The 14,837-nt window shown below is 38.3% G+C and overlaps 1 protein-coding gene across 1 annotated transcript; it reads right to left on the bottom strand.

The window, feature by feature from the left end:
- Positions 1-808: 808 nt before the first annotated feature.
- Positions 809-12,098, bottom strand: LOC130909743 (interleukin-21 receptor). The gene is made up of 8 exons (XM_057826525.1): positions 11,872-12,098; positions 8,793-8,910; positions 8,552-8,724; positions 5,182-5,330; positions 4,943-5,114; positions 4,781-4,886; positions 4,645-4,723; positions 809-1,441 (listed from the first exon to the last, which is right to left on the bottom strand). The coding sequence occupies exons 1-8, from the start codon at positions 11,930-11,932 to the stop codon at positions 1,178-1,180; spliced, it is 1,122 nt and encodes a 373-aa protein (XP_057682508.1). The 5' UTR covers positions 11,933-12,098; the 3' UTR covers positions 809-1,177.
- Between the last annotated feature and the right edge of the window lie 2,739 nt (positions 12,099-14,837).

Genomic DNA, 14,837 nt, shown 5'->3' with positions numbered 1-14,837 from the left:
CAGCCTGTTAGTGCTCGGACCATACGCTGCACTCTACATCAAATTCGTGTGCATGGCTGTCACCCCAGGAGGAAGCCTCTTCTGAAGACGGTACACAAGAAAGCCCGCAAGCAGTTTACTGAAGACATGTCAACAAAGCACAAAGTCCTGGGGTGACAGCCATGCACACCAATTTGATGTAGAGTGCGGCGTGTGGTCTGAGCACTAACAGGCTGTCCCCCCCGCCTCTTCAATCCCTGCAGCAATGCTGACAGCACTCCTGTAACGAGTCACATGACATTTTGGAGGGAAAATGACAAGCAGTACTCAATTTGGACATTTAGGGATGTACGTTGTTTCTAAATTAACTCTATTATATAAGCTGCACACAGACTACTTTTCATTGTGTCAAAGTATGATTTTGTCAGTGTTGTCCCATGAAAATATATACTTAAATATATGCAGAAATGCGAGGGGTGTGCTCACTTTTGTGATATACTCTTTCTAAGCTGGCAAGCTAATAATTTAGCAAATTCCCATTCAAAATTCTTATTATTGGCAGCATATTTTATAAGCAGATCACAATTTGAGACCACGCTGGTCTGTTGTATTCTCTCATACCAGCTATGAGTCAACCTTCCACTAAGCAAACCAGTTCCTCCTCCCATCTGATCGAGGACTAAAAGTTAAAAGAAATGGATTAAGCCTGGGATTTGGGAGCAAACCAGTCAAAAACCTGGTCTAAAAAGCCACTTTACCTAGATTTAATCAGCATTTAAAGTATATTTCGGGTCACGTTGGCTGTAGAAAATTAAGCACAATGAAAACAAACTGCTAATATTTGGTGTAAACAAAAACATATTTAATGACATTTGAAATAAACCTAGATTAAAATGTTGTTTGGAAGAAATGAAGTCAAGCAAACAAGTGTAACAGAATTGTAAAAAAAAACAAAAAAAACCCCACTAATGTTGGATTTTCATCAGCAGGTTTAACAGATTCTTCAGCCATAGACAACCAAACAAGACGACGGAAATTTCTACAATGTGAGTGTAATTATATTTTTTTATGGAAACCTACCATCATTTATCATGTATAATATACACTTGTGTATTACAACAAGCCACATTCAGAAGCTTTTTTATAAATGTACTCGTGTATAAGACGCACATTGCATTTATTAAATGCATCATTTTACTTACAATACACGTTTTGTGAGCTCAGTACATTTCTGCAAAGTGCTCATCGTGCAGTAGTCATTGCAATAGCGGGGATTTTCGCCATCGAGCCTGCCTTCCACCTTCCCCTCCTCGGAAATGGAACCGTTTCGTCCCACGAGAGAAACACTGTGTAGCGGAAGGTTTTCGTACAGCGCCAGACTCTGGTACTCGTGGCTGTCCATTTGGAGCATGTCGTCTGACTTGGGCTTCATGGTCACGTTGGCTTGCGTGTCAGCCCAGCTCTGTGATCATATTGGCAGAAAGACTCACTTTTGTCAAGTCCATTTACAGCTGAAACAAAATAGCCCTTGCGATATTGTTTTGCCTTCTCGCAGAAACGTCCAGTGGCCTGTACTACCAAGGGCGTAGAGACGGTAGGGACATTACACCACCAATATTTCAGGATGCTCAAATTGTCCCCATTATGCAGGGTGATTCAAAAAAAAATGTGCCAAAATCATTACGCATGTATTAATTTTAAAATAACTCAAATAGACGGAATTATTAATTAATCAAATTAATCATTTAAAATGAATAAATAATCTAATCAGAATTAAATCCCTTTTAACAAGCAAATAATTATAACAAATTAAAAGTCATATCGGTTTATGTTGTCCTTGCCGCTGGTGGTGGTAACATTGAGCACTTGTAAAGCATGAAATTAAGTTACCGTAATTTTCGGACTATAAGCCGCAACTTTTTTCCTTCATTTTGAATCCTGCGGCTTATAGTCCAGTGCAGCTTATTTGTTGATTTATTCGGGTTAATAGGTAACACATGCCTCCTAGCATGCATTGCAGCACCAACAATGTAAACACCAATCAAAATTTATGTTCTATGCAATTTTTTTATTCAGTGACTGTTCCAGTTGTTTCATTAATTGCTAGTTATGGTATTTGGGAACACTTTATTTAACAGCAGCGTCATAAGACTGTCATAATTATGACATGACACTATCATGGGCCTTAATCAATGCTTATAACAGATGTCATGTGTCATTCTACAAGTTATGTTAATAAAGCCATTTATATCCAGCTCGGATCTTTTGCATCCATTCAAAAGTGAGATCATTTGCCGGATAATACGAATGACATCTGTTATAAACATTCACTCATGCTCGTGACAGTGTCATGTCATGATTATGATTGTGTAATGACAGTTTTATGGCACCACTGTCAAATAGTGTGTCACTTAATAGCATAACTAGGAATAAATGAAACAACTGGAACAGTAATAGTTACAAATAATTAGCACATAAAATGAATATTGATTGTTATTTTCATCTGGAGCACTGCAATACATGCTAAGAGGCATGTTGGACAGCAACCGGGTTGACAGCAGGTGGCAGCAGAGGTTGAATGTCTCCCCCAAGGGAGCAGTAATGGCCAAATGAAGCTTATTGAAGCAATGAAGCTTTGCAGCCAATTGATTCAAAGCTTCATGGTGGTTCATTTGGTCTTATGACAGTCGTATGATGCCGATTGTCAAATAAAGTGCTGCCAGTTGATATCTTTTGGTCTAAATATCCCATAATACAGTGAGGACAGCTGCGGCGTATAGTGCAGTGCGGCTTATCGATGAACAAATGCCGTTTTCGTGTCACATTTGGTGGGTGGCGGCTTATAGTCAGGTGCACCTTATAGTGCGAAAATTACGGTAGTTATTAGTTACCATAATGATTAATTGTTTTTTAACTGTTTTTAAAAATACAGCAATGGTTTCGGCACATTCTTTTTGAATCACTCTGTATAATGAGTTCAGTTATATAGATAATTTAGATTGTCTTCCCATATGTTGTAAGGATAGAATTGACCCTACCATTATTTAGAGAATTAATTTCATTATGTTCAAACTTACAGTGGGGCAAATAAGTATTTTGTCAACCACCAATTGTGCAAGTTTTCCTACTTGAAAAGATTAGAGAGGCCTGTAATTGTCAACATGGGTAAACCTCAACCATGAGAGACAGAATGTAGAAAAAAAAAACACCTGAAAATCATATTTTTTGGTTTTTAAAGAATTTATTTCCAAATTAGAGTAGAAAATAAGTATTTGGTCACCTACAAACAAGCAAGATTTCTGGCTGTCAAAGAGGTCTCACTTCTTCTAACGAGACTTCACTCGTTACCTGTATTAGTGGCACCTGTTTTAACTCATTATCGGTATAAAAGACACCTGTCCACAAACTCAGTCAGTCACACTCCAAACTCCACTATGGCCAAGACCAAAGAACTGTCGAAGGACAACAGAGACAAAATTGTAGACCTGCACCAGGCTGGGAAGACTGAATCTGCAATAGGTAAAACGCTTGGTGTAAAGAAATCAACTGTGGGAGCAATTATTAGAAAATGGAAGACATACAAGACCACTGATAATCTCCCTCGATCTGGGGCTCCGTGCAAGATCTCACCCCGTGGCGTCAAAATGATAACAAGAACGGTGAGCAAAAATCCCAGAACCACACGGGGTGACCTAGTGAATGACCTACAGAGAGCTGGGACCACAATCAATCTGTAACACAATGCGCCGCCAGGGACTCAAATCCTGCACTGCCAGATGTGTCCCCCTACTGAAGCCAGTACACGTCTAGGCCAGTTTGCGGTTCGCTAGAGAGCATTTTGATGATCCAGAAGAGGATTGGGAGAATGTGTTATGGTCAGATGAAACCAAAATAGAACTTTTTGGTAGAAACACAGGTTCTTGTGTTTGCAGGAGAAAGAATACTGAATTGCATCTGAAGAACACCATACCCACTGTGAAGCATGGGGGTGGAAACATCATGGTTTGGGGCTGTTTTTATGCAAAGGGACCAGGACAACTGATCTGTGTAAAGGAAAGAATGAATGGGGCCATGTATCGAGAGATTTTGAGTGAAAATCTCCTTCCATCAGCAAGTGCATTGAAGATGAGGCATGGCTGGGTCTTTCAGCATGACAATGATCCCAAACACACAGCCAGGGCAACAAAGGAGTGGCTTCGTAAGAATCATTTCAAGGTCCTGGAGTGGCCTAGCCAGTCTCCAGATCTCAACCCCATAGAAAATCTGTGGAGGGAGTTGAAAGTCCGTGTTGCCCAATGACAGCCCCAAAACATCACTGCTCTTGAGGAGATCTGCATGGAGGAATGGGCCAAAATACCAGCAACAGTGTGTGAAAAGCTTGTGAAGAGTGACAGAAAACGTTTGGCCTCCATTATTGTCAACAAAGGGTACATAAGAAAGTATTGAGATGAACTTTTGTTACTGACCAAATACTTATTTTCCACCATGATTTGCAAATAAATTCTTTAAAAATCAATGTGATTTTCAGTTTTTTTTTTTCACATTCTGTCTCTCATGGTTGAGGTTTACCCATGTTGACAATTACAGGCCTCTCTAATATTTTCAAGTGGGAGAACTTGCACAATTAGTGGTTGACGAAATACTTGTTTGCCCCACCGTACCTACCTTAAAATCCCCATGACACTCAGCGTATAGGTTCTGGAAGTACGGCGCCGGAGTGGGGATGAAGTCACCTTGCCTCCACCTAGAAGAATCCACCACTTTTGAGAAGATAATTTAAACAACAGCACTAGTGCCTTACTTTTTTAGCAAAAGGCAGCTTAACATCAGGACGAATGTGCCCGTCACAACTGAACCCAGGAAGACTGTTTTGCCGTGTTTGGACATGAAATCCTCAACTCGCGAATCTGTAAGCAAACTGTGTTTTTGTCTGTGTGTCAAGGGTTTCAGATCTGAGCCTCACCGTTGGCCAAGGCCGTCCTCCAGTGGACCTCCTGCGACCAGTCGCTCCACTGACCCTTGAAGCTTCCACTGGGCTTGGACCTCACTTTGCTGATGTATTCCGTGTCCGTCTCAAGTTGAGCGGCATCGACGGTAAGTTCCGTTTTGTCCGCATTGATGTAGCGGCATTCGGTCTGAGGGCAAAACAGCACCAAGATGTCACGTTATCGCCTTCGAATAGTTATAAAATGTCCTCCTTACGTTATCCTGTCGTTTGTAGAAACAGAGTTGATATTGGAGGTAGTTCTTCAGCATGGTGAAATGACATTTTTCGTAGTGGTTTTTCCACGTGAAGAGCTGTCGACTGGCGTTTCGGATGACGGAAAGGCAGCATGGAGCTTTTGGTTTAACTGAGAGAAGACAGCGTGACAACCCTTGGATGAAAAATGCCACCACTCTGCTGCCCACGGTATTGTGTTTATTAGTTGTCATGTCAGAGGCGTCAAACTCGAGGCCAAGGGGCCAGATCTGGCTCGCCGCATTGTTTTGTTTGGTCCGCGAAACAAACTTGTGCATACCTGTGAACCCGAGGCCATTGGCAATCTTACAAATAGTGGCGTATGCCTTTACAAATTGGTGACTAATCTTACGTTTTATATAGCGTGCAATATGAAACAAAAATTAGGGCTGTGAAACGGTTAAAATTTTTAATCGGGTTAATTACAGCTTAAAAATTAATTAATCGTAATTAATTGCAATTAATCGCAATTCAAACCATCTATAAAATATGCCATATTTCACTGTAAATTATTGTTGGAATGGAAAGATAAGACACAAGATGGATATATATACATTCAACATACGGTACATAAGGACTGTATTTCTTTATTATAACAATAAATCAACAAGATGGCATTAACATTATTAACATTCTGTTAAAGCGATCCATGGATAGAAAGACTTGTAGTTCTTAAAAGAAAAATGTTAGTACAATTTATAGAAATTTTATATTAAAACCCCTCTTAATGTTTTCGTTTTAATGAAATTTGTAAAATTTTCAATCAAAAAAAAAACTAGTAGCCCCCCATTGTTGATGTCAATAATTACTTACACAATGCTCATGGGTGCTGAAGCCTATACAATCAGTCGCACCCAAGCGCCAGCAGAGGGCGGGAAAACTCTATAAAACACAATTAACAAGTGAGCATTTCACTGTACCGTCATTTAAATCTGTTTGAGCAGCATCTGCGTTAATTGCGTCAAATATTTTAACGTGATTAATTTAAAAAATTAATTAACGCCCGTTAACGCGATAATTTTAACAGCCCTAACAAAAATATAACTAATTTTTAAAAATAATTAGGGCTGTCAAAATTATCGCGTTAACGGGCGGTAATTAATTTTTAAAATTAATCACGTTAAAATATTTGACGCATTTAACGCACATGCCCCGCTCAGATTAAAATGACAGCACAGTATCATGTCGACTTGTGACTTGTGTTTTTTGTTTTGTCGCCCTCTAGTGGCGCTTGGGTGCCACTGATTTTATGGGTTTCAGCCCTATGAGCACTGTGTAATTATTGGCATCAACAATGGCGAGCTACTAGTTTATATTTTGATTGAAAATTTTACAAATTTTATTAAAATGAAAACATTAATGCTGATCGATCGGGCCCGATCACGTCATTTTCAAAGTATCGGAATCGGCAAAAAAAATATCGGACAAGCCTTTTTTTTATATATATATATATATATATATATATATTTTTTTTTTTTTAATTAAATCTTTTTCTAATTGTATTTAACGTTACAGACATAATGTGTTACACTCTTTCAGAGTCTTTAGTTTAAGCTTAAGGTAGGGTAACGTTACAGACATAATGTGTTACTCTTCCAGAGTCTTTAGTTTAAGCTTAAGTCAGGGTTATCAAATTTATCACGTTGATGGCGAGAATTAATATTTTTTACATTTATGACGTTACAATATTTAACGCAATTAAGGCATGCGCTGCACGACCCACTCACGCATTGTCGCGTTCAATCAATAATGGCGGCGTTTTACCCATACAGTATATAGAGAAAAAAGGCAGCGTAAAATGAGTAGAGTGAATTTTGGCAGCCTTTGGAGCCTTAATTTAAATACAATCCCTCTCCCGACGATTAGAATAATCATGGGAAGCAATGTGGGGAAGAAAGGTAATAGTTGATCTTTTTCTTAACACCTTATGTTATTTCCAACGCAGAGAAGATATATCAATTGGTACCACGACGCACAGTCATGGTTGCACTTCCCATCATGCATTTGGGCACAAGTTAAATGGCTACAGTATCATTTACTGAAAGCTCCACAAATACACTAGATGGCAATATTTAGTCACAATATACAAAGTTTAAGAATTACAAGTCTTTCTATCCGTGGATCCCTCTCACAGAATGAATGTTAATAATGTAAATGCCATCTTGAGGATTTATTGTCATAATAAACAAATACAGTACTTATGTACTGTATGTTGAATGTATATATTCGTCCGAGTTTTATTCATTTTTTTCTTAATGCATTGCCAAAATGTATATGATCGGGAAAAATTAGCGGGAATGATTGGAATTGAATCGGGAGCAAAAAAAAAAGCAATCGGATCGGATCGGGAAATAATTGGGGATTGGCAGATACTCAAACTAAAACGATCGGGATCGGATCGGGAGCAAAAAAACATGATCGGAACAACCCTAATTTTAATATAAAATTTCTATAACTTGTAGTTCTTAAAAGATAAATGTTAGTACAAGTCTTTCTATCCATGGATCGCTTTAACAGAATGTTAATGTTAATGCCATCTTGTTGATTGTTATAATAAACAAATACAGTACTTATGTACAGTATGTTGAATGTAAATATCCGTCTTGTGTCTTATTTTTCCATTCCAACAATAATTTACAGAAAAATATGGCATATTTTATAGATGGTTTGAATTGCGATTAATTACGATTAATTAATTTTTATGGTGTAATTAACTCGATTAAAAATTTTAATCGTTTGACAGCCCTAAATATAATATGAATTTATTGGTAATATTGTCACGTATAAACTGGTGCAATCAATCACCAGATTGGGCAAAACAGTCAATATCTTCAGCTACATCATGATTACTAAAAATTTAACAGTGACTTTTATTATAATTGTATGTAGGACTTTTGGCAATTTCTATCATGTCTTTTGATGGCTGGACTTTATGGCTCTCCAGCTCGCAATTTCGTTTGATTTGAAGGTAGTGTGTCCAATTATAAATGAAAAATCAAGTCAATTGATCAAATTAATTTACCGATGCAATCTTTGAGTCAGGGAACATTTCTTTTGCTAATTCTGAGAAGTGATCAGCAATAGTTGTGGGCAAAATCGCCGCTTTCGTCACTTTTTATTCTGCAGACTGCATCTTTATGACCAGTGTTGTTAATCTTACTTTAAAAAAGTAATTAATTACACTTAAAAATGACTTCTCCCAAAAAGTAACTGAGTTCGTAACTCTGTGAAAGTTTATTTAGTGAAAGTTTCTCAAGTGAGAGTTTACTCGAGGGTGTAATATCTCATTTTTACACAACTTTTCGGTGAAATGTGAAACTGAAGCATCCATACTGTGCTCGCTTGGCTTGTAACTATCATCCAACATTTCGCAGCCTCTTCGTTCCGAGCATAGCCAGATCTGAAATTTGCTCGCATCATTAAACGGACACGAGTCCCCCGATGTACTGTTAATCGTGACGGAACACGAGCGCGCGGCATTGGACGGCGCGCATTCGGATGACTTTCTGCGGAGAAAAGAACAAATGGTGAGTTTCGCCGTTGCAAATTTAGAAGAGATGGAAAAAAAGCTTACTTCGTATGTCTTTTGGACAGTTTCATGACTTGTGGACCGCCATTTGATGGTGTGGCGTACCACGAACAATTGACGGTGAGCAGAAAATCAGTGGTGCAGTCATAAGTTGGACCTGTGTCTACAAATCACAAAAAAAAACAATCAGTTGTGGCTAGCGCTGTATGATATGGCTAAATATCACTCAAAATAATGTAAAACAAATATAAATTTTACATGTCTATCATCATTATCGCCCTGAATAGAGCTGTTCCAGCAATGCAAATTTTGGCCACCCGATGGTGCCCAATTTGCGCCGACTTGCTTCATTGATTTCATATGCCGTAAGTAAAGATGTCCGATCACGTCATTTTCAAAGTATCGGAATCGGCAAAAAAATATCGGACATGCTTTTTTTTAAATATATATTTTTTTTAATGAAATCGTTTTCTAATTGTATTTAATGTTACAGACAAAATGTCTTACACTCATCCAGAGTCTTTAGTTTTGGCTTAAAGTAGGGCTATCAAATTTATTGCGTTAACGGCGGAAATTAAATTTTTAAAAAATTAATCACGTTTAACGCAATTAACGTATGCGCTGCATGACCCACTCACGCATTGTCGCGTTCAATCTATAAAGGCGCCATTTTACCCGAATATAGAGCTAAAAGGCAGCGTAAAATGAGTAGAGTGAATTTTGGCAGTCTTTGGAGCCTTTTTTTAATTGGCTAAAGCCTTACAATCCCTCTCTCAACAGTTAGAAATATCGTGGGAAGCAATGTGGGGAAGTAAGGTAGCAATTGATCTTATTCTTAACACCTTATTTTATTTCCCAACGCAGGGAAGATATATCAATTGGTGCCACTACGCACAGTCATGGTTGCACTTCCCATCATGCATTTGGGCAGAACAGTTAAATGGCTACAGTATCATTTACTGAAAGCTCAACAAATACACTAGATGGCAATATTTAGTCACAATATACAAAGTCACATTTATCCTTTAAGAATTACAAGTCTTTCTATCCATGGATCCCGCTCACAGAAAGAATGTTAATAATGTAAATGCCATCTTGAGGATTTATTATCATAATAAACAAATATAGTACTTATGTACTGTATGTTGAATGTATATATTCGTCCGAGTTTTATTCATTTTTTTCTTAATGCATTGCCAAAATGTATATGATCGGGAAAAATTATCGGGAATGATTGGAATTGAATCGGGAGCAAAAAAAGGCAATCGGATCGGGAAATATCGGGATCGGCAGTTACTCAAACTAAAACGATCGGGATCGGATCGGGAGCAAAAAAAACATGATCGGAACAACCCTAGCCATAAGTAGTCCCAACAATCGGGCTCAAGATGTACTGTTAGAAAATTGGCTATCAAAGACAATGGAAAATAGCAACACAAACCTTTCATAAAGGAATTATGATTCATTTAACTCATTGGCTGCCACTGATGGCGCTAAACGTCGAATCCACTTTGAGTGGGATAGGTGAATATTAATTCGCCTCTCCGAGGGTTAGGGTCTTCCGCCATCAATCGCACTGAAAGATGGGTGTTTAAATAAATTGGGCGTATATCACCGTAAATAGCAACAATAAGTAAAATAATGTGAAGGGGAAAAAAAATTGTGCGTGTTACTCGGGGCTATAGTTTTGTTTTTCTTCATTTTGATTCAATTATTTTGATTTTATCAGCGTTATAAACGTTATTAACGTTGTATTAATATATATATATATATATGTATTTATAATTACAATGAGACCTCGTTTTTCGCGGTCAATGGGTACCAGAACCCGCCGTGATAAGTGAAAAACCGCAAAGTAGCCCCCCACCAAACACAAAAATAATAATTTTTTTGGGGTGTATTCAATGTATTTAGTCAGATTTAGCTTTGGAAAGAGATGTTTTTTCACTTTTTTCCCCAAAGTATAATTTTAAAAAAACTTTTATATATACCCTAATTTTCGGACTATAAGCCGTTACTTTTTTCCCTCATTTTGAATCCTGCGGCTTATAGTCCAGTGCGGCTTATTTGATGATTTATTTGTGTTAATACGTAAAACTTTATTTGACAGCGGCATCATAAGACTGTCATAAGAACGTCATAATTATGACATGACACTATCATGGGCATTACTGAATGCTTATGACAGATGTCAATATGTGGCATATTATGTCACTAACTCCATTTATGTCCAGCTCAGATCTTTTTACGTCCTTTCAAAAGTGAGATAATTTGCTGGATGACACTAACCAACATCTATTATAAGCATTCAATAATGCTTATGACAGTGTCATGTAATAGTTATGACAGTATTATGGCACCACTATCCAAGAAAATGTTACCAAATACAATAGCTAGCAATTAATGAAACAACTGGAACACTAACTGACGAAATAATTAGCACAGAACATGAATTTTGTTATTTACTGCTGTAGCGCTGCAATGCATGCTAGGAGGCATATTGGACAACAACAGTTTTGACAGCAGGTGGCAGCAGAGGTTAACTGTCTCCCCCAAGGGAGCAATGATGACCAAATGAAGCTTCTTCAAGCAATGAAGCTTTGCAACCAAGTGGTTCAAAGCTTCATGGTGGTTCAATTGGTCATATAACAGTTGTTTGATGCCGCTGTCAAATAGTGTTACCTGTTAATATCTTTTGGTGTTAATATCCCATAATACAGGGAGGACAGCTGCAGCTTATAGTCCAGTGCGGCTTATCTATAAAAAATGCTGTTTTCGTGCCAAATTTGGTGGGTGGTGGCTTATAGTCAGGTGCGCCTTATAGTGCGAAAATTACGGTAACTAGTTCATCTACTAATCGACTACTAAAGTAATTGATAGCTGCAGCCTTAATGATTTCTTTTCAAACAGCTAATATGTAGGTTTTTAATGACAAAAAGTCACTTGCTTCATAAAAAGTTAAAGATATTCAGTGTGAACTTTTGAATATCTACCATTCTGCACCTGAAATGTTTAATCAGCTGTACAAAAAAAAACATTTTTGCCAGCTCTTGTTGCAAATTATCCCTCCATTTTGATAGCCACCATAGTCAATAAATATGTAGGAAAGAAATAATAAACTCACCTGTAATATCCTCACAGTAAGCAGTAAGTAGAGCAAGCAGCATAACTTTCAGCGTCTCCATCCTGTCAATACGCCTGCTCTATCATTTGGCATTCACGCTCTCAATTTTAAGAAGAGTGGAGGAGGGAGGTATCACTCTTATCTCTGTTACCAATGCGACGAGCTTTAATTAGGGCAAAACTGTCTTTTCTCATAAAAATATGAGAGTTACTGAGATGTAACGCTCTCAGAATAGTCATGTACTACCATCGGCCACAATTGGTCGACAACTGATTAAATGACCCGACAGCTATTTTGATAGTCTGTGAATCGTTAAGACTTAACTGATGGAAAAATCGTCCAAATCCTTTTTAGTTTTGAGCCTCTTAACTTTTTGGCTGCCATTGACGGAAATCCGTTTTGACTGGAAAGGCTGAAAGCGAATCAACATTTGCAAACCTCTGTCAAAATGGCCATCAATGGGTGTTTTAATATCAATTTTATTAATTTTTCTTTAACCACAGCCAGAAGTGGCTAGAGTAGCCAAACATTTCACTTAGGTAAGAGTAGCGTTACTTCAAAATCCAGTGCTACCTCTACATACGTTCCAGGACCTTGTTTGTAAGTCGAAATGGTTGTATGTCGAGCAGGATTTTCCCATAGGAATACATTATAATTCCATTAATTCGTTCCACAGCCCCAAAACCTTCACTAAATCCTTAACACTAGAAAACCTAGCAGAGGCCGACTCAGCCTTCCTCAAGACAAATACCCCTAATATTTCCAAGCAATGGCCGATTTGGCCTCTCCTCCGGAAAAACCCAGAGGTGGCCAAAATGACCCAAGTGCTTTTGAATTAGCAAGTCGTTGTCCGACAGACAGCAACCATTCATATGTACAGTGCCTTGCAAAAGTATTCGGCCCCCTTGAATCTTGCAACCTTTCGCCACATTTCAGGCTTCAAACATAAAGATATGAAATGTAATTGTTTTGTCAAGAATCAACAACAAGTGGGACACAATCGTGAAGTGGAACAACATTTATTGGATAATTTAAACTTTTTTAACAAATAAAAAAATGAAAAGTGGGGCGTGCAATATTATTCGGCCCCTTTACTTTCAGTGCAGCAAACTCACTCCAGAAGTTCAGTGAGGATCTCTGAATGATCCAATGTTGTCCTAAATGACCGATGATGATAAATAGAATCCACCTGTGTGTAATCAAGTCTCCGTATAAATGCACCTGCTCTGTGATAGTCTCAGGATTCTGTTTAAAATGCAGAGAGCATTATGAAAAATCAAGGAACACACCAGGCAGGTCCGAGATACTGTTGTGGAGAAGTTTAAAGCCGGATTTGGATACAAAAAGATTTCCCAAGCTTTAAACATCTCAAGGAGCACTATGCAAGCCATCTTATTGAAATGGAAGGAGCATCAGACCACTGCAAATCTACCAAGACTCGGCCGTCCTTCCAAACTTTCTTCTCATACAAGGAGAAAACTGATCAGAGATGCAGCCAAGAGGCCCATGATCACTCTGGATGAACTGCAGAGATCTACAGCTGAGGTGGGAGAGTCTGTCCATAGGACAACAATCAGTCGTACACTGCACAAATCTGGCCTTTATGGAAGCCATTTCTCAAAGATATCCATAAAAAGTCTCGTTTAAAGTTTGCCACAAGCCACCTGGGAGACACACCAAACATGTGGAAGAAGGTGCTCTGGTCAGATGAAACCAAAATTGAACTTTTTGGCCACAATGCAAAACGATATGTTTGGCGTAAAAGCAACACAGCTCATCACCCTGAACACACCATCCCCACTGTCAAACATGGTGGTGGCAGCATCATGGTTTGGGCCTGCTTTTCTTCAGTAGGGACAGGGAAGATGGTTAAAATTGACGGGAAGATGGATCCAGCCAAATAAAGGAACATTCTGGAAGAAAACCTGTTGGTATCTGCACAAGACCTGAGACTGGGACGGAGATTTATCTTCCAACAGGACAATGATCCAAAACATAAAGCCAAATCTACAATGGAATGGTTCAAAAATAAACGTATCCAGGTGTTAGAATGGCCAAGTCAAAGTCCAGACCTGAATCCAATCGAGAATCTGTGGAAAGAGCTGAAGACTGCTGTTCACAAACACTCTCCATCCAACCTCACTGAGCTCGAGCTGTTTTGCAAGGAAGAATGGGCAAGAATGTCAGTCTCTCGATGTGCAAAACTGATAGAAACACACCCCAGGCGACATGCAGCTGTAATTGGAGCAAAAGGTGGCGCTACAAAGTATTAACGCAAGGGGGCCGAGTAATATTGCACGCCCCACTTTTCAGTTTTTTATTTGTTAAAAAATTTAAATTATCCAATAAATTATGTTCCACTTCACGATTGTGTCCCACTTGTTGTTGATTCTTGACAAAAAAATTAAAATTTTATATCTTTATGTTTGAAGCCTGAAATGTGGCGAAAGGTTGCAAGGTTCAAGGGGGCCGAATACTTTTGCAAGGCACTGTAAATGCAACCACTAGACATAAATTGTTCTAATATGCGGCTCAAACGGAAGGGAACACACCACGGTTGCACTATTCATGTGATAGTTTGTCAGTTCAAGTGAAGCTACATTTATTTATGGAGTTATACACTTTTTACACATTTTTTAACTCACTTCTCCTATACTCCACGCACAAAAAAAAAAAAAAAAAAACAGAAAAAAATGGCCCAAATGTGTACATCGTTTTGGGAAAAAAAATTGTTTTAGAACTGCAATTTGAATGTAAAGCAGGAGCTGTGTCTATAGTTTAGAAGGACTGAATCAAGGGCATGGATCATGAATTTAAAATACATATTTGGGTCATTTTTTTCCGGTTTTGTGTGTGGAGTATTAGGGAAGTGAGTTTTAAAAATGTGTAAAAAGTGTAAAACTCCATAAATAAATATAGCCTGACTTGAACTGACACAAGCTATCACATGAATAGTTCAACCGTGG

This window comes from Corythoichthys intestinalis, chromosome 21 (genome assembly GCF_030265065.1).
Source record: "Corythoichthys intestinalis isolate RoL2023-P3 chromosome 21, ASM3026506v1, whole genome shotgun sequence".
In the NCBI taxonomy this organism is placed as follows: Eukaryota; Metazoa; Chordata; class Actinopteri; order Syngnathiformes; family Syngnathidae; genus Corythoichthys; species Corythoichthys intestinalis.
This window is presented reverse-complemented; position numbering and strand designations above follow the sequence as displayed.

Coding starts and splice junctions, on each gene's coding strand:
- LOC130909743 (XM_057826525.1), bottom strand. CDS start 11,932: ATGGAGACGCTGAAAGTTATGCTGCTTGCTCTACTTACTGCTTACTGT. Junction 8,725..8,792: donor CTGTCCAAAAGACATACGAA/GTAAGCTTTTTT, acceptor TTTTCTCCGCAG/AAAGTCATCCGAATGCGCGC. Junction 4,724..4,780: donor AGCTGCCTTTTGCTAAAAAA/GTAAGGCACTAG, acceptor GGATTCTTCTAG/GTGGAGGCAAGGTGACTTCA.